Source organism: Castor canadensis, chromosome 8 (genome assembly GCF_047511655.1).
Source record: "Castor canadensis chromosome 8, mCasCan1.hap1v2, whole genome shotgun sequence".
Taxonomy (NCBI): Eukaryota; Metazoa; Chordata; class Mammalia; order Rodentia; family Castoridae; genus Castor; species Castor canadensis.
In genome coordinates, this window is record NC_133393.1 from 74,389,390 (window position 1) to 74,413,415 (window position 24,026).

Consider the following 24,026-nt stretch of genomic DNA (forward strand, 5'->3'; position numbering starts at 1 on the left):
GAATAAAGGCTAATCAGTGGTAATGGCCCAGGAAGGTTGGACTCGCTGCCATTCTCAAAGTACTGATAACTGGTTTATAACTATGGAAGAGTCTCTGCTATTTAATTTCTTCAATTGGAGAAGGAGATGATTAATAGATGCTGTCCAGACACGTCTGTGTGTGGCCTGAAGTGTTTCCCAAAACTTGAGTCTCACAGCTCTAGGGGAAATTATTCGTTTCTCCACCATTCCCCATGGTGTTGGACCTGCCCACTCAATGCCTACCTGAAGGCATTTTAAAATTTCTTACTTCTTGTCTTTTAAGAGAAGAAAAAAGAATAGGGGAGGAGAAGGGAAGAAAGGAAATAGAGGGGAGAAGCCATAATTATGATATAGAGGAGTGGAGAAGTAATCGTAAATCTTTGGTAGAAATTATAGGCTTACAATGAACAGGTTGAGAAAGAAATCAGGCAAACAATCCCACTCACAATAGCCTCAAAAACCAAAACAAACACCTAAGCATAAACTTAATTGAAGAAAGCAATTGAAAAAGACACTAGAAAATGGATGGATCTTTCCTGTTCATGGATTGCAGAATCAGTTCTGTGAAACTGGCTAAACTACCAAAAGCAATCTGCAGGTTCAATGCAATCCCCATCAAAATTCCCAATGTCATCCTTCACAGAAATAAAAAATCAATCCTAAAATCATAGGAGCATAAAAGGTCTTGAACAGCTAAAGCAAGCGAGCAATGCTACTGCCATCTGATTTGCGATAAAGGGGCCAAAAATCTAGTTTGAGAAAAGACAGTTTCTTCAACAAATGATGATGGGAAAATTGGATATTCATATGTAGAAGATTGAAATTAGACCCCTATCTCTCACTGTGTACAAAACTAACTCAAAATAGCTCAAAGACCTTAATGTAAGGCCTGAAACTTTGAAACTACTACAAGAAAACACTGGAAAAACACCTGAAGATATAAGCACAGGAAATGGCTTTCTGAACAGGACCCCAATAGCTCAGAAAATAAGAGCAAGAATTGATAAATGAGAGTGCATCAAATTTAACAGCTTCTGCACATCAAAGGAAATAATTGCCAGTATTAAGAGGCAACCTACAGAATGCGAAGAAACTTATGCTTGCTAGTCATCAGATTAATATCTAGAACGCTAAAAGAATAATCAAATTAATAAATGGGGGGGTGGAGGTATGGCTCAAGTGGTAGAGCACCAGCCTCGCAAGCAGGAAGCCCAGAATTCAAATCCCAGTACTGCTAAAAAATAATTAGAGTAAGTTTTAAAAAATGAATTGAACAGATAGTAACAAATGATGTGAGGAAGGGAGCTAGAGAAAGGAATCCTTATTCACTATCAGTGGGAATGTAAATTAGTTTAGTCACTATGAAAATCTGTATGGAGGTCCCTCAAAAAACTAAAAATAGAACTACCATATGATCTTGCTATACCACTCTTTGGCATATCCAAAGGAATGTAAATCAGCTCACAATAGAGACACAGCACGTCCCTGTTTATTGCAGCACTATTTACTATAACCAAGCTATGGAGTTAGCCCAGGTGTTCAAAAACCAATGAATAGATAAAGAAAATGTTATCTATCTGTCTGTCTATCTATATCTATATCTATCTATAAATAGATATATCTATATCTATATATATATATCTGTATATATCTATTTATATATCTATAAATAGATAGATATAGATATAAACAATGCAATATTATTCAGCCATTAAAAAAGAATTAGGTCATTTGCAGGAAATGGATGGAACTGTAGACTATCATGTTGAATGAGATAAGCCAAGCTCAGTAAGTCAAATATCGCATGTTTTTGCTCATATGTGGACACTAGACCTAAAATGATGATGAGGATGATGATAACAACAACACGAATGGTAACAGGGGGCAGTTGCTGGCAAACCACTGGAGGTGGGGAGGAGGATGTGATGTATGTGTGAAAATACCACATCGAAATCCACTAAAAGCTATAAAATAAATGGGGGATGGGCTAAGAGTGATAGAGTTGTGGATTTTATCAAAGTACATTATATGCATGTATGGAAATAGCACAAGATGCAGATATAACAACTAAGTCACACCAACTCCCAAGGAAGTGGCACTATGAAATCATGCTATGGAAGGGGCTTCTGCTGGTGGAGTGGGAGTGGCTCAAATGGCAGAGTGCCTTCCTAGCAAGCGTGAGGCCCTGAGTTCAAACCCCAGTACTGTCATACTAAGGAAGAGGCTTCTTTCTAATGGGGGGTGTGGTGGCAACTATTGCTTTATTGCAAGTCTATGATTGTCACATATATCTTCTGAAACTTGAGATATCTGGAAGTGTATTCTACTAATTACAATCAATTACGAAGTATTTTAGCTATGTTACACTTACTACTTCAAATAAATAAATAAATAAATAAAAGACTGGGATGTCTAAACAGGTTTTTTCAACTCAACTCAAAAAAAAGGGAAGTGATGAAGTTTCATAATGTCTTTCAGCAAAACAAAAGAATTGTTTTATTTTTTGAAAGGGGATGATTACGGAGGCATATGCCTATAGTAATTGATCACATTTTGATATTAAAGTAATTAACTGAAGGAAATCAAGTGCCAGTGGTGTGCTGGTCAGTGTCTAGTGGCCAGCTTTCTGGGTCGGGGCATAGGAACCCTGTGATCTATAGACTATGCCAATTTCTTAGTGAAAAACCCCCTGGCTGGTTTCAAGCTACCAACATGGTGCCACTGAATGCAGATCAAAGAAGAGATGCCAACAGTCACTTCCTTGTTGGTGCAGCACACATTGGGGCATACTAGTGTCTTTCTCTCCTACTCACTGTGCTACTGTAGTGTCACTTAAGAGAACACTGACAGTCGCATAAGCACACTGATATCACTCTTATAAAAATCTGTATCGACTTTCAGTGAGTGATTTCAATAGTGAAACATATGTAATTCCAAAGGGCCCAAAAGTAGCACTGAGCTTCTGGAAGAGCTCCTTGGGTAGGTGCTGGTCCTGTGGATAAATGACCTGCTACCTGATGAACTCTGGGCACCTCTTGGTGCTATTTGTTCAAAGACTAGGCTGTGCACCATCTCACAACAGCTCCCAGTTGGCAGACCTGGAGTTGCTGCCTCAAGATCATTAGCAAAGCAGACACTTTACCTGTAGGGGAGATCACTCAGCACCACTGCTCTGTGCAGACCAGAAATGTCAAGCCTAATGTCAAGCCTAATCAAGGAAACAAGGTGCTGGAATATGTGGAAGTTTTTCTCCAGAGAAGACCGAAGGGGTTTACTACATACAGTAACTTGAGTCAAACACAAGGCCAAAACCACGATTCATGTTGCCCACAAATGAACTTGTACCAATTAAGATATGTGCTGACATCTGGGTTCTTTTTTGTGCAGCTAAGATTGACACATTACAACTAGCCAACATCTGTCTTGAAATCTTTTTTTTTTTTTTTTTTTGTGGTACTGGGGTTTGAACTCAGAGCTTTATGCTTGCTAGGCAGGTGTTCTACCACTTGAGCCATACACCATAGCCCTTTTGCTCTGGTTATTTTGGAGAAAGGGTCTCACTTTTTGCTCAAGCTGACCTGGAACCATGATTCTCCTATTTTATACTTCCTGTTGTTGCTTGGGTGATAGGCATGTGCCACCATGCCCAGATTTTTTCCTATTGACATGGGGTCTTACAAACTTTTTTGCCTGGGATGGCCTGGAACTGTAATCTTCCTGATCTTGCCTCCTACACAGCTGAGATTACACTGTGATGATAGGCATGAGCCACTGTGCCTGGCTTCTCTTAAAATCTTTTTTAAAAAGAGTAAACTGGGAAAGTAACCACTCAATAAATTTCTCTACTGTCATGGAAAGTGTTATTACGGACAGGTTCTCTGGAAGTTTTTTCTTACATTCTGACTGATATCCTGGTTATTCTTCATACCATGTGTGACATGTACTCTCTCCTGGAACGATGTCCTACTTCAGTTTTCATCTTTGTGTCTTTTCTGACGGTCTGAAATGCAGTGCAGATATCCCCTTACCCAGAACGTCTAAAACAAAACACTGAGATGCAGACCCGACACCATACTGAGAACTGAGTCTGAAGATAAATTGGCCTCTCTGACCCTGTGATGTCACAACACTGTGAAAAACAGAGGTTTTATCTACATCAGCATAGTCTGTGGACATGGGACAAACACTAATGTATCTAGATTAAGAGCTTTGGCTTTGAAGGTGGGCTTCCCACCTTGGGGGGGTTTCTGATTCAGTACTCTGGGGTGGGACCAAGTTTGAGAACCGCTGCTCTCAATACTGCATTATGGGAGATTCCAGCTAATTTGCTCATCTACATTCCCTGATAGATTAAAATTTCCTTAAGGAAAACTCTTAGCAGCTATCATAATGCTGCTAAGTGGTATGTAATATGTACTGTGTTTGTATCTGATACATATGGTGTGACTAACTGGAGATAAACACTGCATCAAAACAAACTGTGTCATTAGAGGAGGGATGGAAAGGCAGATTTTATCTCAATTTCTCTTGGGCTGGGGAATTTTGATTACATCTTCCATCTGGGCGGGGGTGGAAGGGATGGGGTAACTTTACCTTAGGCATCCAGTGGCGTTGTAGAATATGTCAAAGTCCAGCAAACCATTGGCTTTGGGGTAGTCTCCTTCAGGCCACCCCGAGAAGGGGATGATGATATTCTCGGTCAGAGTGAGTAAGGCTTCTGTTATCATGAGATTCTTGAGTTTGTCATTAGAGGACAAATTCCACAGCAAACCTAGAAAAGCAGAGTTACCATGAGAACAGTGCAGGGTGGAAAGTCCAGTTAAGGCCATCTGCTCCAGCACTGTGATTCATTATTTAAAAAGGGGGAGGGGGCTTTGAGGAAAGAACCTGCTGAGATCTTAGTAGATGGTAATGGAAGGTAACCCCTAAGAACAGTCAGATACATTGCTTATGATACAAAATTGAACAGGTTTCAGTTATTCAGTTAATAAGAGCCAGAAATACCTAAACCTTTATTGCTGCTAATCTTTGTGACCCTGCCTCAAAGCTGACCTCATTAGGATAATAAACTCTGGGCTCACCAACAGGGAGGTTTGAAACAGCCCTATTGTAATGAAGGCTTCAGTTCAGCATTCTGAAAGAACTGTTTCTCTTCTTTAGATCCACAGAAGACAGACTATCTTCCCTGTCTCCTCCTTCTCACTACCTGTTACCTTCACCTGATATTTTGCCTCCCATTCAGAGCCGGAAGAGCTGCAGGAAGCCTTTCTGTATGCCTGTCAACAGCAGGCTGGTCAACATCAACAGTTGTTTACTGACTCCTGCCAGTGACACAGTTTATGCTCCCCGGGGCTTTATGCTGGCTACTGTATGTATTTCTTATTTTATAGTTTAGCAGTAAAGGGCAAAGTACTGTATCTTATCTATCTGCCAACTTACATGGTCTAAGTACTGGTCTAAGACTAGTGCTATATTCACTCACAAAACTCTTCCCGTTCCCTCTTGACTCTCTCACATTAAAAGGAAAGGCCATAGCCAGCCAGGAAGAAGTTAAGACAGGTTTGTACTGCGCTTTCCAGGGCACTGTGAAAGACGGAATCTTGGTACTGAGAGAGGATAGAAGGTGGCATATACATTTAGGATAGTGTTTTTCTTGTAAGGTTAGTATGCAAAAACTTCCAAATCAGTGGAAGAAGAACTATGTGTGTATTGCTTTCTATTTTAGGGACCCTGGCAAGTGTAATCTTGCCTTGCAGTCTTTCATACCTCAGTAGACTGCCCTAGTGAGGAGATGGAGAGCACTGGGGGTGCCTGACCCTGGCTTCAAAAGTTTCTTCTGCCTGTATGGTTCCTCTGGTACTCACATCAAGGCTTAGTCCTGCCCCTCCCTGCCCTGTATCCTGCTGCTTGGTGACCCTTAGTCTCATCAGCATCCTGTACTGTCATTTATTCACTATCACCTAAGAAAGGGAAGCAGAGAGGGAAGAGAAAGAGAGGGAATGACTCTTTCTTTTCTACCCTATCCTCCCCACCTCCCAGTCCTTCTTAAATGTCCTGCGTTGTCTGTCCCAAGGGAGAAGAGAGGCAGGGCTATAGGGCAAACTATTTGATGAACAAAGTGAATATGGTGATCTCAGTTGAATTAAGTGGTGCTATCATTTCCCCTGATTTAAGACTGAAGTACTAGTCTGCACAGCTAAAGCTTGCTAATTATTCAACCATACATGCATTTGGCCCAATCGATTAGCATACTAATATTCTGTGCTTAAACAGTTTGTTTTCACTGTGTATATTTTTGAAACATTAACCCAGTTTTCACTGCAGCCTACATCTGTAGTCTCCATTAGACACAGATAGGGACAGTGAGCCTGCCATCTGGTGAAGACTGGATTTCTGGCATTCCATTCTTTTCCTTATCAAACCAGCATCTGGGGTCAGTCCTGAGCAGCTGTCCCTCAGCACAGGTTTTGCAACACAATGACTTCATTCCTCCCTCTTCATCTTAAGAGGCCCTGCAGGGGATCAGAGCATAAAACTCAGCCAGAGGTGGTTGAAGACAATTTAAAGGCAGGTCTGAAGTTGAGTTTGGGTTACTAAGCTACAAAAGAAAGTTAGAAGAAAAGAGAGAGAGAAAAGCTTCCAGAGTTCCAAATAAGCAAACAAATTAACAGTCTTGGCCTGCCAGAGGCTTAAAAAAGTGAGGCATAATGATGTTTCTCTTTTCAGAAGGACCACACAGGGCACTCAAAGGAAAGGAGCACCTCATAATAAGAGCCAGAGAGGATTAATTTGAACAAAGGGAATGGAATTTTCCTTGAACAGACAGTATCCTTTATAGTGAGGCATGCTACATTATTTCTACCTAAGTATATAGTATGGGGAGTTTTTGGTATGATTTTTGAATTTTTAATGGAGAATACTATATAAAAATGTCATGGCCTCCAAATTTTGGATGACATGAGGCTGGGAAAAAGCTAAGATATTCAGCAGAGATTTGGGGTTACATAAACTTACACCTCCCCATCCCCCTTACACAACCAGCAAGAACCAATCACAAGAAGGGAAAGCATTTAACACAAAACCAAAAGATAGTAGGGCTAATGTAGGGCTAGACAGGAATGCATGCTGTCTAGTAACTAAAGAAAGGCAAATTTAAGCAGCTAGATAGAATTTTCTGTGACCATGGAGGGCAAAGCCAGAACCAACAAGTGGCCATCCTAAGGAAGAAAACTGTGGCTCACTTTGAAGAAAACAGGAAGATCTCCATGGTTATACATCCAGCTCTATCCCTAGGGTGGGTAAAAATGAGCTCATCCCTCACCAAAATGTCAATAAGGATTTAACCTGAGATTAGTGTCAATGAGCAGTTTCTAAATGAACCCAGTAATAAATCAGAATCACATAGTCTTGGGCCACACCCCAAATTTATGGAGGCAGAATCTCAGGATGGATTCCAGAAATTTATATCTTTTAAAAAAATATTCTAGACAGGCACACCTGTAATCCTAGTTACTCAGGAGGTAGAGGCAGAAGGATTGCAAGTTTGAGGCTAGATCAGATAAAGGTAACAAGACCTGATCTCAAAAACCAAATACAAAAAACATAAAAGTTGGGAGTGGGGTGTAGTTCAAGAGTTAGCGTGCTTGCCTAGCATGTGTGAGGCCTTCCATTCAATCCCCAGTACCTAGCTGGGTGTGGTGGCTCATACCTATAATCCTAGCACTTGGGAAGCTGAGGCAGGAGGATCAAAAGGTCAAGGCCAGCTTGGGATACACTGGGAGACCTTGTCTCAAAAACTAAACAATCCTATCCCACTCCCACCTCCCACAAAACTGGTTTCTTTTGGACACCAAGGGACTAAATAACTCTGAAACAATGTCCTCTTCAGTGATCAAATTCTAGATTCACTACCACAGGTTTTCATTTGTCTCATGTTTAACTTCTGGGTAATTTATTCATAGTACCTAAGTTTCTATTATTTATAGTTCACTGTTGCAGCAGGTCTGCCTGTGATTTTCTACCACTAGGCTCTAATTCTAGCCAAAACCAAAGGGACCTGGATAGTGGTAAGAGACATGATTTGAATATTTAGCACACATTAGGGAGATACTTGTAACTGCAACATTCAGAAACTTACTGTCAACTATAATGCTGCAAAGAATAGCTAACTAGTAAAGGGTCTTATAGCTATGAACACATATTTTCTAACATTGTCTTGTAGGACAGGAAATACTGTTATTTAACCAGTCTGCATGAACTGTTACATAGCAAAACTCGCAGATTTCATATTAAATGAATCCCCTATCTTCATTGAAAAGTAAGGAGGAGGAGCAGGAGGAGGAGATGACATTGGTAACAAGGATTTTAAATGAGAGGACTGATTTTTCTTAGCCTTGCTGTTCAAAGTGGTCAGAGCAGAGCAAAAGGAAGTTGTTCTTTATTCTCTGGCAAAGATCATTTATTCCGAGTTATACATAAACCCAGGATACCTGGTTGTACATTTTGGATCCAGAATAAAACAATATACAGTATTTAAAGATGCATAATAAACATTTTATAGCAAAACATCTTTTGGTATTTTATTAAAATATAGCAATCCAATTAGTTGTTCCCCAAATCACATAGAGGTCATCTGGACTCTTCCTTACACACTACGCACAGGAGACCCCTGCTTCGTTCTTATCATGACTTGTCTGTTTTAACCCAGGGCACCGCCCAGTTCACGCCAGCACATGCTCACTCTTCAATGGCCTTGAAGGTGCGCTGTACTCACTTCAAGTAAAGTGAGAGGACCATACTTCCCTGGTAAGGCTGAGAGCGAGCGATTTCCTGGGGGGTGGGAAGGAGCCGCCTTTGAGCCTGAAGTCTTTTCATTTTCATTGGAGGAGGGAAGAGATTCCCTCTCACACTGACACAGGAAGATATTGAATTAAGTTCTAGCGCTGAACTTTTTATTCATACACACAACGGATGGGACCAGACCTTTTTTTTTTTTTTTTTTTTTTAACATTTTGGCCAGAAAAATCAGAGTCTTATCTTAGAACCCAAGTATTAGTATGTGATCTAGCTATTCCCAGGCCACAAGGCTCTTTGCTACGTTTGGTTAGACATCAGCAGTTGTTGGGAAACAGCTGTTGGGAAAGCTCTGCCAGCACTGCAGGTGGCACCACAGTTAAACATACAGGCGTGATGCAAGAGGCCACCTAGCGTTAAAGGACAGATGAGGGGGTTCACCCCCGTGGTCTAGGTGTGCAGAAGGATTCCAAAGGTACCAAGACTAGCAAGTCCTTTGGGATTTCAGAACCAGGTTTAGAAGGGTCTGAAAGAGACACAGATCATCAGGCTCACATCATAAAATCTCTGTGTGGGACACAGCAGAGTACGGACCTTGCCTTGTTGCTAGCAAGGGGAACAACGGGGCAGTGTTTTCTTTTTAGAAAGAAATCGCTAGAAGCAGAGAGGAGGAAAAGATTGCAAGGTGCAATACTGAACCACAGAGCTATGGTAAGACAAGGCAGAGGCAAGATGATAAAATGGATAGGCAAAGAGGAGCCAAGTGGAGATCTCTGATCCAAGAGTCTAAAACATGAACCACTTCTCCATGTGGAGATGAGTCACCATGTCTTTCATAAGGCGCAGGTGGGTTAATATAGCAAAGCACCCAGATGAAACTGGGTTCAAACCTGGGCTTTGCTCTTCACTAGGTGTGTAGCCTTACAATTTACTTGCCATCTCTGAACCTCTCATTGATCATATGAAAATCATCAGTTATACTCCCACCCCTTGTGGAGTTGTCAGGAGAAACAGAGATGGAAGACAGGCAGCCCCAGTTTAGTGATTAACTCACATCAGGGGCTCAGTAAAAAATCAAAGTAAGACTGACAAGCTGGGCATGGTGGGACGTGTAATCCCAGCTACTCAGGAGGTGGAGATGAGATCACGGTTTGTGGCTAGCCTGGGCACAATCCCCACCTCAACCAATAAGACAGGTATAATGCTGTATATGCCTGGCGTAATGGTATACATGCCTGCAGTCCCAGCTACTGGGAGACATACGTAGGAAGATTGTAGTCAGTCACAAGCTGACCTGGGCAAAAATGGGAGCCCCTATCCAATAACTAAAGCAAAATGGGCTGGAGGGGTGACTCAAGTGGTCTAGCACCTGTCTACTATGCATGAGGCCTTGAGTTCAAACCCCAGTACCAAAAAAAAAAAAAGAAAGAAAGACCAATGAGAAAAGATTCACATATGTTTACTTGCTGTGCATTTTTAAACAAAGATGCAAACATGTATACTTTAGGTCAACAATTTATTTCTGAGGCCCAGAAAGCACTGTTTTTAAAAAACATATTTGTTTGCAATACTGGGATTTGAACTCAGGGCCTTGTGCTTGCTAGGCAAGTACAGAAAGCACCTCTTTAGCTAAAGGGCGTAAAGGGGTCACTCAGGATTTGTATCAAATGTCCAAGAATCTGTTCAATGCAATAAGCAGGTAATGCACACCACCAGTGTGTGTGTGTATGTGTGTGTGGGGAGGCTATGCTAGAAATTCTGGGTTTTATACAATCACCTTCCACTTAGCTATTCCACAGATTATCTACAGAGGCCCACGTGGTTTGTATGACATCAGTAGCATAGAATGCTCCCTGAGTTTAGTTTCCTATTGCCTGTACAAGAAAGGAGAAAGTGTGGTTCACTGAATTATTCCTTTGAAATACTTCCCCTCCCCCAGGTTTTCTCATGACCATACACACTAACTTCTAATCACTCTGTTTTCCAGCAGCATCGTTCTGCCTCTTTGCCTTCTAGTGATGCTCACTTTGTCAGGAACAGTTTTCATTCTCTTTCAAAAGACCAATCCAAAGCCAGGTGCAGTGGTTCATACCTGTAATCCCAATTACTTAAGAGGCAGAGATGGGAGAGTCAGAGATGGATGGTTTGTGGATGGCCTGGACAAAAGGTAGTGAAATTCTATCTCAAAACAGAAGCCCAGGGCTGGAGGAATGGCTCAAGTGGTAGAGTGTCTGCCTAGCAAGTGCAAAGCCTCAAGTTTAAACCCCAGTCCCACCAAAAAACAAAACAGAAAAACCCCCAAAAGCTGCTGCTCTTGAAACAGGGAGCCTAGAATGGTGGTACATGCCTGTAATCTCAGCTACATGCAGGTGGAGGTAGGAGGATCAGTCTGATACCAGCTCAAGTAAAAACTTGAGAACCTATCTGAAAAACAAACCAAAGCAAAAAGGGCTGAGAGCATGGCTCAAATGGTAGAGTGCTTGTCTAGCAAGTGTGAGACCCTGAGTCCAAACCCCAAACAAACAAACACCACTTCCCCCACAAATCCAAACCAAAGTCAGTCTCCTCTTTTAAGGCCCATGATGAGATCTCTCTCCCTCACGGAGTCTTTTCTGACTGTGAAATTGGAGAATCTGTTTGATTCCCTTGTGTGGTTCATTGCTATATTTTAATGAGGAAGAAGTTGGCTTCTAAGTGTGAAGTTGTCTTTTGCTTTTATGCCAACCATCACATAACCCTTCATGCTTCAGAGGATGGAAAAACAAAACCAACAGCTCCCTAGGCTGTGACTCTACTGCCTGCCACCTGACAGCTCCTCTGTAAGTGTTGGCTGAATGGATGTCAGTACTCTTCGTTTCTGCAGACACTTTAATATGACATGGAATGGCAGAACAGTAGCATGCTACAACCCGTCACAGAGTTTTATACAATTAAAATATATCAAAATAGGGGTTGGGGATGTAGCTCAGTGGTAGGACACCCTGGTTCAATTTCCAGCACAGAAAGAAAAAAAATCAAAATAGAAAAAAATACGATATTTTAAGGAAGACATATTGATAAAATTTTTATAGAAAAAAATAAGTGCTTGCCTAGCATGCACAAGGCCCTGGGTTCCATCCCCAGCACCACACACACACACACACACACACACACACAAAGGATTTATGAAAATATGGTCAACTACGATCACTATTTTTTAAGAAAACTTTTTTTTGTGTGTGTGTGTGTGATACTGGTGCTTGAACTCAGGGCCTTCACCTTGAGCCACTCCACCAGCCCTATTTTTTTGTGAAAGGCTTTTTGAGATAGGGTTTCATGGAACTATTTGCCCAGGCTGGCTCTGAACCATAATCCTCCTGATCTCTGCCTCCCGAGTAGCTAGGATTGTAGGTGTAAGTCACTGATGCAGGCTAAGAAAACTTTTGCTATGTTAAAAAGCATTAACTCCTTTGAGCTTTATTTTTCTTGCAAAACTGAGATTCAATTTCTAACACTAACCTAAAAACCGAAATTTTTGTGATAGTTAAATTTAAAAAAGTTCGTCCTTCACTTGAGACACTGAAGATACTTAATAAAAGTCTCCCCACTACTGACGATGTCAGCTGGGAACATTCTAACACTCTGCCACCTGTGCAGGTGACTGAACAGAGCTGAGGGAGCCGGTGTGGTGACATCCACACATCATTACAGGGTCATACTACTTAGAGAGGTGACTTTAATTCTATCTGAATAGCTCATCTGTCCAATCCACCCGGCAGAAAGGGAGGATTTACTCGTTCAAATCAGTATTTGAACAAAAGTATGAAATACAGAACTGAAAAAAAAGCTTATCTACCCATTCTTTCTTCTTCTTTGGAGGACTGAGAAGAAGGAGTGCTGCAAAGGTAGTATGAGGGGTCCAGGCCATGAAAGATGGAAAAATGATTCCTATGTTTTGACGAATTTGATTCCACTGATCCTCTTTGCTAGAAAACTCTTTACCTCTCCGTGTCACTTTCCTGTACAGATGCAGCAAACTGAATGCAGAATAACGGGGTACGGCTTTTGTCACTTTTCCTTCAGAATGCTTTGGACACCATGGAAACCCCATATATTCCCAAACTATTGTGCTGGCTCTTAGTGAATTTATGCATAATTTTCATGAGGTGATTTTTTTTTTTTTCTTTTGCAGTACTGGGGTTTGAACTCAGGGTTTCACACTTGCTAAGAAGACACTCATCATTTGAGCCACTCCACCAGCCCTTGTGGTGAATCTTGTCAACAAGTTGTTTTAAAGACATCTAATCAAAGCAACATAGAATTTCTAGTTAAAATCATTAAGCACAAGCTTTAGAAGATGTTCCCCCTTGGAAAAAAGCAGTCAGACATGGACGATCTGTTTCTTTAAAGCCATCTCTTGGCTAATAAGGAGCATCAGTCGTCTGACATCACAGGACATGACCTCTGGCTGGGCTCTGTTCTGTTCAGTAAGCACTACCTGTTATTTGCTTCTTAGTCTCCAAGTCTCTGGTTTGCTTCAGCACCTGCAGCAGCCGGGGCACCCCATTTAGTTCAGCAACCTCCAACTTGTTGTCGTTGTCTTCAAACACCAAGTTTCTCAGGGCCCCGCACACGGCTCGCTGAACCTCCTCATGCTGAACCTTGAGCAGCTGCAGCAGCCTGGGGATGCCGTGAAGCTGATTGACCTGCAGAAGAAGAGCACACACATTTCTGGTATTTATACATTTTGATGTGGCATTGAGACACTCAATGTCCTATGAACAGATGACGTTCACTGATACTTCATGACACTTAGCAGTCAACAACTAACTTGTGGTACAAGATTCCCGCCTGCATCGAGGAGCTGGGAGGGGAAGAGTGAGGGAGAAAGGGCGAGTGAGTGCTAGCCAAGTAGACAGCAAGAGTTAAATGATCAAACCCTTAGAGCATAATAAAAAAGAAGAGAGCTAGGAACCTGGAAACTAAGGGAAACTTTATGGAAGAACGTGTGCATGAGTGCCTTTTCCAGGACAAAATTTTACAGTCAAGATCAATGGTAGAAATATTAATTCATATATCATGGCAATCTTAGTAGCAATGCGATATACCTCCAGAAGCAAGTTATTTTTGTGATTGATTGCTTTGAGTATTTTAAATGATCTATATAGAGTAAGCAAGCACTTTAAGTAAATAATTTTATACTTTTTGACATGCTACATAGAAAATATTTCTTCTATCCGAATAGGCAAGAAAGAGCAAGTTTTTTATTGGAGAAAAGACTAGAACTAGGAATGGAAAAGAAAATAGATGGTTTAGTCAGGTGTGGTGGCACACACCTGTAATCCTAGCATTCAGGAGCTCAGGAAGTTAAAACAGGATGATCGCAAGTTCAAGGCCAGCCTGGAGTATACAATGAGACCTTGTCACCAAAAAAAAAAAAAATAAAACTTAGTTTAGATTAGGAACTATAGCAGATTAAAAGAACCAGACAGGACTGGAGGTGTGGCTCAAGTGGTAGAGTACCTGCTTTGTGAGCACTTGCTTTGCAAGTGTGAAGCCTTGAGTTTAAACCCCAGTCCCACTGGAAAAAAAAAAAAAGTCAAACAGAGTCAAAGGGATGTGTTTTAAGCTGCAAATATCTGTCAATAAACAAATCAAGAGCAGATGCAGCATTGGTGCATTGAAATGTAGTCTAACAGCTTTCTTTCTTGTTGGCTTCTTCTCACGTCTGACTTTGAAATTTTTAAGTGGGGAAGAGCTTCTGGCATAGATTTCACCCATTTACACCATCTTAACACAGAAGATTTTAGGAACTAAGCTCTTATGAACGGGCACGAGCCTCTCTTTCAAATGACTCCTGTAGGGGGAGAGCCTCACACCTGGCCCCACAATGTGGGCACATTTTCTATGTCTCAAACTCCTGCCTCCCATCATATAACTAATACAAATGGTACTTATGACCATCTTCCAGTCTGTGCACTTTCCGTTGTTAGGACTGGGGAAAAGACTAGCAAGGCAGGAATAAGAGTCATAAATAATCATAGTAATAACCATGAAGGCAACAAAGCAAAAATCACAACTCTTCCTCTTCGTCTACCAGCAAGAGGCATCAGCAGAGCACGGAGTTTCCTATACATTATCCAATTAATAGCTTGCAAGAACCTTAAGAGGAAAGTACTTCAAAAAAAAACCTGATAAATATACAGCTGTACATATTAATGGGGTATCATGTGATGTTTTAATACAGAGGAAAATAATTTTTGACACCTTTATTAAGGCCTTAGATGGGAACCAGTTAAAGCAATTCTAATTTCCTTCCTTCCTTCCCTCCCTCCCTCCCTCCCTTCTTTCCTTCCTTCCAGGCAGGGTCTTACAATGTTGTCCAGGCTGGCCTTGAACTCATGATTCTCCTGCCGCAGCCTCCTAAGTGCTGACATTACCGACAGTGCCACCAAGTGTTTTATTCTAATACATTTACACATCAATGCCAATGATAAAGATTTCTTAGCTATCAATTAAACCTGGTCCAACAGATTATTTGATCACGTTCATCTACTCTTATTATATTTCCTTACAAACAAAAAAAGCGGCAACTTACTTTAAAACAATCTATAACTTATGTTTGTCTAATCCTTTCGACTTTTATTTCATAGTTAGGTTTTCGCGAGTTCCATTCAGACTTTACAAACTTCATGAATGTCAGCAAGACCAGATCTTCATAGTAGCAGCATACTCATCAGAGGCAAAAAGAAAATCCTGTTTGTCCTAGGTACTTGGTAGCTTTAGAAATATTTTATTACTCTAACTTATAAATTATAAGTTGCCTTCTTCAAAATATGATGTGAACTGTCTTGCTGGTCATATTGCATTTCAAGCTGCGATGATAGGTTTGTGAGAAGTGGTGTGTAGAGGTCGCCCAGGCCTGTGGGTTCCCTTACCTTGTCACCTTTACCCCTTGGCTCTCAGCACTTGCTGGAGTCTGGAAAGGGCACTGCAGACCGGCAGATGAGCAGATAAAGGCTGAAATCCAGCTCCTGCTCTGCCTACCACTTGATTTGGCTCCCTTGTGTTTGGAACCCCTCCCAGGTTCAAAAACAGATCTGGGTTATTTTTATCCATTTCCCCAAGCATGTGAGTATCAATCATTACATACAAGAAGCTGAGGACATGCTCCACCTTGCACTTAACTGGAGTCAGGTAGGTGTTGGAGCTGTACCTTAGGATCAGAGTCCTTTGTCTTGTAAAATTCAGGGAAGCAGCTGGGACCACAGAGGTGGTGAGTTTCCTAGTTAGACTGAATCCTCAGGGGAATTTGCCCCACTGTGAGCAAAGGAAAAGGGAAATAGGCCACTATGCCTATCGCAGGACTTCAGATTATTTGAATGATTTCCAAATTTATGAAAGGGCAGATCACATATTAGAATTCCAGCTTTCTCTCTAGTTTTATAATGATGCTGTGCCAACTTTTAACAGGAACTAGAGAAAAGGTTAGATCAAAAAGAATTAACCTAGAAGGTAACACCCACGCACAGGAAATCAATGTGAGTCGATGCCCTGTATTGCTATCCTTATCTCAACTAGCAAAAACCCTTGTTCCTTCCTATTATTGCTTATACTCTCTCTACAACAAAATTAGAAATAAGGGCAAAATAGTTTCTGCTGGGTATTGAGGGGGTGGGGGGGAGAGGGAGGGGGCGGAGTGGGTGGTAAGGGAGGGGGTGGGGGCAGTGGGGAGAAATGAACCAAGCCTTGTATGCACATATGAATAATAAAAGAAAAAAAAAAAAAAAAACAAAAAAAAAGTTATTTATACATTTATTCATATGTGTATACACTGTTTGAGCCACCTCTCCCCCCCTTCCCCCCTCCCCCCACACCCTTCCATGGCAACTTTTAAATAAGCAAATGATGGGGGTCTCAGGTGGCCAAGAAGCACAGCCAGCAAAGGCGTGGTGCAGCTTGGGAGCCACTGCCTTCACTTCTCTCCTTGCGTGGGACATTCGTCTGCCTCTCTTCTAGCAAAGTCCTGCTCATGCTGCATGATCCAGCTCAGATGTCACCTCCTTCAAGAAATGCCACTCCCATCCACTTCTTTCCTTCCCATTAGAATTCATCACTCCCTGGAAATTGGCCTAACCTTTCAGGAAGGCAACTGGCAAAATGTGTCAAAACTTAAAATAATCACTTCTAGTACCCTTCACTGGGAAATGGGAAATACAGACACAGACTTCAAAAATAGTAACTACACGATTTATCCTAATGAACAGTAAGGGATGTAGCTAACAATGGGGGAGACTGGTGATAGCTGCCACATATCCACACGCCCAGGCATCCATAGGACAGGCAGAGCAGTTGTGAACTGACAGACATTTTATTAGTTCTGCAGTTCCTGCATCAGTCCTGGGAATTCTGTGAGATTGGCAGTCACAGGGTGGGCACACAGGTTTTACTCAACACACAGCTGCTACTAATGTGCGTATTAAAATGCCATCCTTAGCTGGGCATTGGTGGCTCACACCTGTAATCCTAGCTACTCAGGAGGCAGAGATAAGAAGGAATGTGGTTCAAAGCCAGGCCCAGGCAAATAGTTCATAAGACCCTAGCTCGAAAAACCAATCCACAGAGAAAGGGCTGGCGGAGTGACTCAAAGTGGTAGAGCACCTGCCTAGCAAGTATTAGGCCCTGTACTACCAAAAAATAAAGCAAAATAAATAAAAGACTGAAAAGTTGCCATTAGTTTTAAAGGTATTATGACTTAAAATACTGCTTTATATCCAAATTGTAAATGTCTTTCATATATAAATTCAAAAATTTACTTAATATCAACAAGATTTTGTTAATGTTCTTAGGTTATAGCATTAGGACTCTCAGTTTTTCAGCATGCATATTCATTATTAGTCTGAGTATAATTTTCATGTCATTATTCTCAAAACCAGTTTTTGTTCAAAAGCTTAGCTCTCAGTAAGAGTAAAGAGATTTATAATATACTTACAGGTAAGATACCGAGGTAAAAATTACACAGAACAACGAACAGACACCTAAACAATGAAGGACCAGAATGTAAACAGGTCACACTAAGAGGACATTAACGGGAGGGTAAAACAAGGAAGTTAAGAAGGTGAATATAGTTGATATGCTTTCTATACAAGTATGAATTGGAACATTCAAACCTGTTGAAATCACCATAAGAAGGGGACTAAGGTAGAAAGGAGAATAATGGAGTGGATGAACCAATTCAGGGTGCAACACGTATACATAAGTAAATGTCGCAATGAAACTCCCTGTATAACAAACAAACATATATATATTTTTTTTCCAAAATGAAGGACAAGAAGGTAAAACAGGTCCTGTCTGGGAGGTGGTCCAGGGGGAGGGGTGAGGAAATAAAGAAAAGGTGAAAATGGGAGAATCTGGTGGAAATATTATGGATCCATGTATGAAAATGGAACACTGAGACCTACTGAAACCATTCTAAGAAGAAGTGGTGAAGGGGGATTAAAAAAATGATGGAGGGTGAATCTAACTAAGACATATTGTAAGCACTTTTGTAAATGTCACAATGTACCTCCAGTACAACTATAATATGTTAATAAATAAAAAAAGAGTGAAATGATTTATTCCGATATGTAAGAAGATATCTGTGACCAAATTAGTAATTTATAAATAAGTGTGGAAACTGGGCTGGGGGGATGGCTCAAGTGATAAATTGCCTTCTGCAAGAGGTTGGCCCTAAGTTCAAACTCCAGTACTGCCAAAAAACTCAATAAATAAAATTAAAAAAGATAAATCTTTAGCCATGTGCTGGTGACTCATGCCTATAATCCTAGAGACTTGGAGGCTGAGTTTGGGAGGATGGAGTTTTAAGGCCAGCCCTGGGCAAAAGTTGGTGAGACCCCCATCTCCAAAATAACCAGGGCAAAATGGACTGGAGGAGTAGCTCAAGCAGTATAGTGCCTGCCTAGCAAGCATGAGGCCTGGAATTCAAACCCTAGTCCTAGCTGGGGTGGGAAGGGAGGGCGTAAGAGTGGATGGAAATCTAGCCCAATAGAAGAAAATTCCAAATAATTTCAACCCGAAAAATTAAATTGGATAGCATGGTGGCAACTGCTGTAATCCCAGGCCAGCCTGGGCAACATAGTGAAGAGAGACAGGAGAGACAGAGAGACAGAGAGAGAGAGAGAGAGAGAGAGAGAGAGAGAGAGAGAGAGAGAGAAAGAGAAAGAGAAAGAGAAAAGGAGAGACAGAGAAAGGAAACATAATGCTGTCCAGGTTTTAAACATTGAGAATAAAAAAAGGATTTAAACGTTTATCTGACTAGCCACAAAAGGAAGACTCTTTAGGCCAATTCTCTTCACCTACATGTATAAAGAAGAATCATGATTCACTAAATACAGTTAAAAATCCTTAGTTGTTCTTCCCATAGAACAAACCCACCGGGAAAGGGTCAGTGACAAATACCCAGTAATCATATGTCTTTTAAAACTAAAAACAATTTAGCACTCAGGAGACTGAGAAGCAGAGAGTTTGAGGGCATGGGATACAGACTGAGTTCCGGTGCCATGAAGGAAAACATCAACAATTTTACTTCATAGGAATTTTTAAATGCTGTATAATGAAAGATACTGTAAGATGACAGGTTTATAGAAAAATAAAACAGGGGAAAAATTTGTCCCAGTGGATTCATGTGCATTAATAGGAAAAGAACTCCTACAAATGTATACAGATGCATCTCAGTAGAAAAAAGACCATGGATTAAAAAATGACATCTGATGGAAGAAATACAGCGTCAAAACTGTGTACCGAAACATGCTCAACTTCATGATTAACTAAAGAAATGGAAACGGAAACAAGTTAATAAAAGCTCTTCTGGGCACCGGTGGCTCACACCTGTAATCCTAGCCACTCAGGAGGCAGAGATCAGGAGGATCATGGTTCAAAGCCAGCCTGGGCAAATAGTTCACAAGACCCTATCTCGAAAAAACCCAACACAAAAAGGGCTGGTGGAATGGCTCAAGGTGAAGGCCCTGAGTTTAAAAAAATAAATTAAAAAAGCTGTTCTGTGTGACCTTTCCCTAAGTGACCTGAGGATTAAGCACATCCTTTCTCCTTTCTCCCCTGTGAAACATACTTGACTTAGGGTACTGCCAAAGCCGGTAGGTTACTGTGAATGAAATACACAGTTAGTCCTTGTCCCTGCTTCCTGGTATACAATTCCTAAAATCCTTGGACTTTCCAAAATAAGTGACTTTTTTGGCTGCTAATGGGTGAACTGGCTGCTTCAGGTAGTGTCAGGATGGGAGCTGACTGTCAAATCAGGATTAGAGGAGTGAAACTTTTAGACTTCTACCCCCTGGGAGGATGGGATAGAGGGGCTGAAGATTAAGCCAATCACCAATGGCTAATGATTTCATTAACCATATAAAATGTAATGAAGCATCTGTAAAACCCCAAAAGAATTGGGTTCAGATAGCTTCCAGTTTGCTGGACAAGGAGGGTTCTGGAGGGTGGTCAGTTAGAGAGGGCAGGAAGCTCTGCACCCCTCCCCTTGCCCTGCCCTAGATATTCTCTTCATCTGTACCCTTTGTAATATCCCAGTTTGTGAGCTACTCTAGCAGGTCGTAGAACTGGAAGAGGGGGTTGTGGCATGATCAGAAGCACAGGTGAAATAGCCTAAAGCCTGCAACTGGCTTCTGAAGGGGTTGGGGAGGGCATTGACCTGGGCTGAGATCTCAAGTGAATTAGAATATGCTAAACTTGTGTCTGCTGCAGAATTGCTGTGCTCTGCTGAGCAGAGGAAAAGTTTGGTTTTCTGTAGTTACTTTATGTGGTCTCTGCCTCCTGTTTCTACTGGTTGAGTTACCTGTCTACCAAGAGTTACTTAGGTTTGTTTCCCACAGTATTTATGTCAGCTGTGCTTGGTGTAATTGTGTAACTTATTTACCATTTTATACATGTATGAAATATAAAGGAAGGAACTCTGTTTCTCTGAAAGCTAATTTGAATGTTTTGAATATACTAGGCAAAGGTTGAGAGGTTTAAATAGCTCTGTAATTCTTTATGGATAAAATTATTATAAAAGATCATGGGAAATGTGAAACTCTAGATGGATTTGAACTTGGAAGAGTTAGTGCCATTTATTCTCCTTCCATTTTAAAGAAATTTATACTATACACTACAACAAGAGTTTATACATGAAAGACAATGACAAACCATAAAAATGTGTTTATATATAATTGTTAAAAGATTTTTCTCTATTATTCTGTTTGAGTAAGCTGACTAAATATTAGTCTTGACTTCAGAAAATTTATTCTATAATAAAACACTTTTTTGCCTATCAGATTAATGAAACAAAAAAAAAAGAATGAATATCTTGTCATAGTTATTGGGGCATGAAAATAAGCACTTTGACACAATGTTTGTGGGAGTGTAAATGTGTACTAATTTTGAGAGTATTCACTGGGAAGTTATTTATCAAAATTAACAATAATTTGATAGTAAAAAGGGGTCAATTAAAAAAACAGACAAAATATACATTACTCGAACATACAATAATTTCAAAATATGTATTTCCAATTACTTGACCTTCAGTAAATGCTGAGGAAAATTCACAATGCTTGGCATTCAATACAAATTTGCCAGGCTTGCAGTGAAGAAGAAAAGTATGACCCATAAAGTGGAGAAAACCCAATTAATAAAAACCCACCCAGAATGGACACAGAAGAATTAGCAGACAAGGACATCAATGGAGCAAAATTTGAGCTCTCTTCCATATGCTCAAAAACCTTAACCAAGGATGGAACATGAGCATGATGAGGACGATATAGAAAACTTAAAAAAAGATTCAAATGTAATTTCTAGAAATGAAAACTACAATGTATGAAATAAAAAATACAGTGAATGAAAATAATGGTGTATTAAACAATGTAGAAAAAGAATCAGCAAACTGAAAGTAACTGAACAATAATTGAACTTACCCAGAGGGAAAAACAGAGCTAGGCACAGTAGCATCTAGTCTGTAACGCCAGCACCCAGGAGGCTGAGTCAGGGATCACAAGTTCCATGCCAGCCTGGGCTACATAGCAAGACCCTGTCTCAACAAACAAACAAGCAACAATGATAACAACAAAAACAAAACCACTAGAGGGAAACAGAAAAAGACTAAAAAAGAAAAAGAATAGATATTAATGAAGTGTGGAACAACTTCAAGCAGTCCAATGTACATGTAATTATCCTTCCAAATGGCTTCACTGGTGTAGTCTACCAACATTTAAGGAAGAAATAATACCAATTTTAACCAAACTCTTTTGGCAAATTGAAGAGGACAGGATACTTTATAATTCGTTCTAGAGGCTAATCCTCAATCCAAAATCAGACAGACATTACAAAATAACTACGGACCATCTCTCTCTCTCTCTCTCTCTCTCTCTCTCTCTCTCTCTCTCACACACACACACACACACACACACACACACACACACACAAACATACATGGCATCCAGGTTGGGAATGAATAAATAAAACTGTCTATATGTAAAGATCTTTTATGTAGAAAATCTGGTGAAATATCCAAAAATACTACTAGCATTTAGTCATACCATAGGATGCAAGCTTAATATACAAAATTCAATTGTATTTCTATATACTAAAAATGAACAACCAAGTTGCAGTGAATAAAAGCATTGGGAATATGATAAACTGAGGAGTAAATCTGACAGAAGATATGAAAGAATAAAAACTGCAGAACACTTCTGAGAAACATTAAGAACACCTAAATAAATGGTGAGAGGTACCATGTTCATTTGTTAGAAGATTCAATAGTAAGATATCAACTCTCCATACCTATCTTTAGATTCAATGTAATCTCAAAATTCCTACAGGTTTTTTTTTTTTTGTAGGTTGGGGTGGGGAGAGGTACTGGGGTTTGAATTCAGAGCCTTGTGCTTGCCAGGCAGGTACTCTATTACTTGAGCCATGCCCCACAGCGCTTTTTGCTTTAGGTATTTTTCAGATAGGGTCTCCCATTGATGCCTGGACTTGGACAGGGATCCTCCTATTTATGCATTCTAAATAGTTGGGCTGAATGTGCTGCCACATTCAGTTTTTATTGATTGAGATGCAGGTTCCTAAACTTTTTGCCAGAGCTGGTCTGGAATCTCAATTCTCCCAATCTCTGCCCCAGAGTAGCTAGAGTTACAGTGTAAGTCACTATGTGCAGCTAAGTTATTTTATCCTTTTTTTGGTTGCATTTGGGTTTGAACTCAGGGCTTTGAGCTCACACAGCAGTAGCTCTACCACTTGAGCCATACCTCTAGCTCTTCTTTATCTTTTTTAAAAAAACTGGTGCTGGGTGCTTGGGGCTCATGCCCATAATCCCAGCTACTTGGGAAGATGAGATTGGGAAAATTGAGATTTGAGGCCAGCCTAAGCAAATTGGTATAGAGACCTCATCTCCAACAAAATTGACTGGAGGTGTGGCTGAAGTCAAGTGGTAGCATAAAGCTCTGTGTTCAAACCCCAGTTTCACACACACACACAAAAATTAAAAAAAAAAGGGCAAGTTGGTTCTAAAATTTGATTGGAACTACAAAAGACCTAGACTAGTCAAAACAACTTTGATAAGAACAAAGTTGGAGAGGTAGGATTACCAGATTTTTAGACTTATTATAAAATGACAGTTATGAAGACAGTGGAATATTTGCATAAAGGTAGAAAAATACATCAATGGAATAGAATATCTAACAAAAAAAATAGACACTCCAACGTGATCTTTCTTTTCAGCAAAGGTACGAAGACAACTTAATAGTGAAAACAAAGTCTCTTAACAAATGACACCTGAGCAATTAATATATAAAAACCAGAAAAGGAACTTAAATTCACATCTTATAATATGTAAAAAAAAAAAAAAAAAAAAAAAAAAAAAAAAAAAAAGAACACCAAGTGGATCATGGGCCAAGTATAAAACCTAACGTTTATGAAGTTCTAGAAGAAAATATAGAATAGCTTCTAATGTTGGAGTTGAGAAAATTTTCTTGGCTATGTCATGAAAAACACGAATTACCATATAAAGAAAGAACTGTTAAATCCAACTCCATTAAAATGAAAAGAGACTGAAGAAAGACAAAGCACTACAGGAAGAAAAATATTTCTAACTCATGTATTTGAAAGAATAGCTTGTATATCAAGAACTCTCAAAATTCAGTAAAGAGAGGCTGGGGACATAGGTCAGTAGCACA

General features: G+C 40.3%; 1 protein-coding gene across 1 annotated transcript in view; it reads right to left on the minus strand.

Moving 5' to 3' along the window:
* Pkp2 (plakophilin 2) overlaps window positions 1-24,026 on the minus strand; it is a 74,057-nt gene that overhangs the window by 21,322 nt on the left and 28,709 nt on the right. Inside the window, exons 5-6 of the mRNA XM_020184928.2 lie at window positions 13,292-13,499; window positions 4,615-4,792 (exon numbers count right to left, since the gene is read on the minus strand). Coding sequence (XP_020040517.1) covers window positions 4,615-4,792; window positions 13,292-13,499 — 386 coding nt within the window. The remainder of the gene's footprint in view (window positions 1-4,614; window positions 4,793-13,291; window positions 13,500-24,026) is intronic.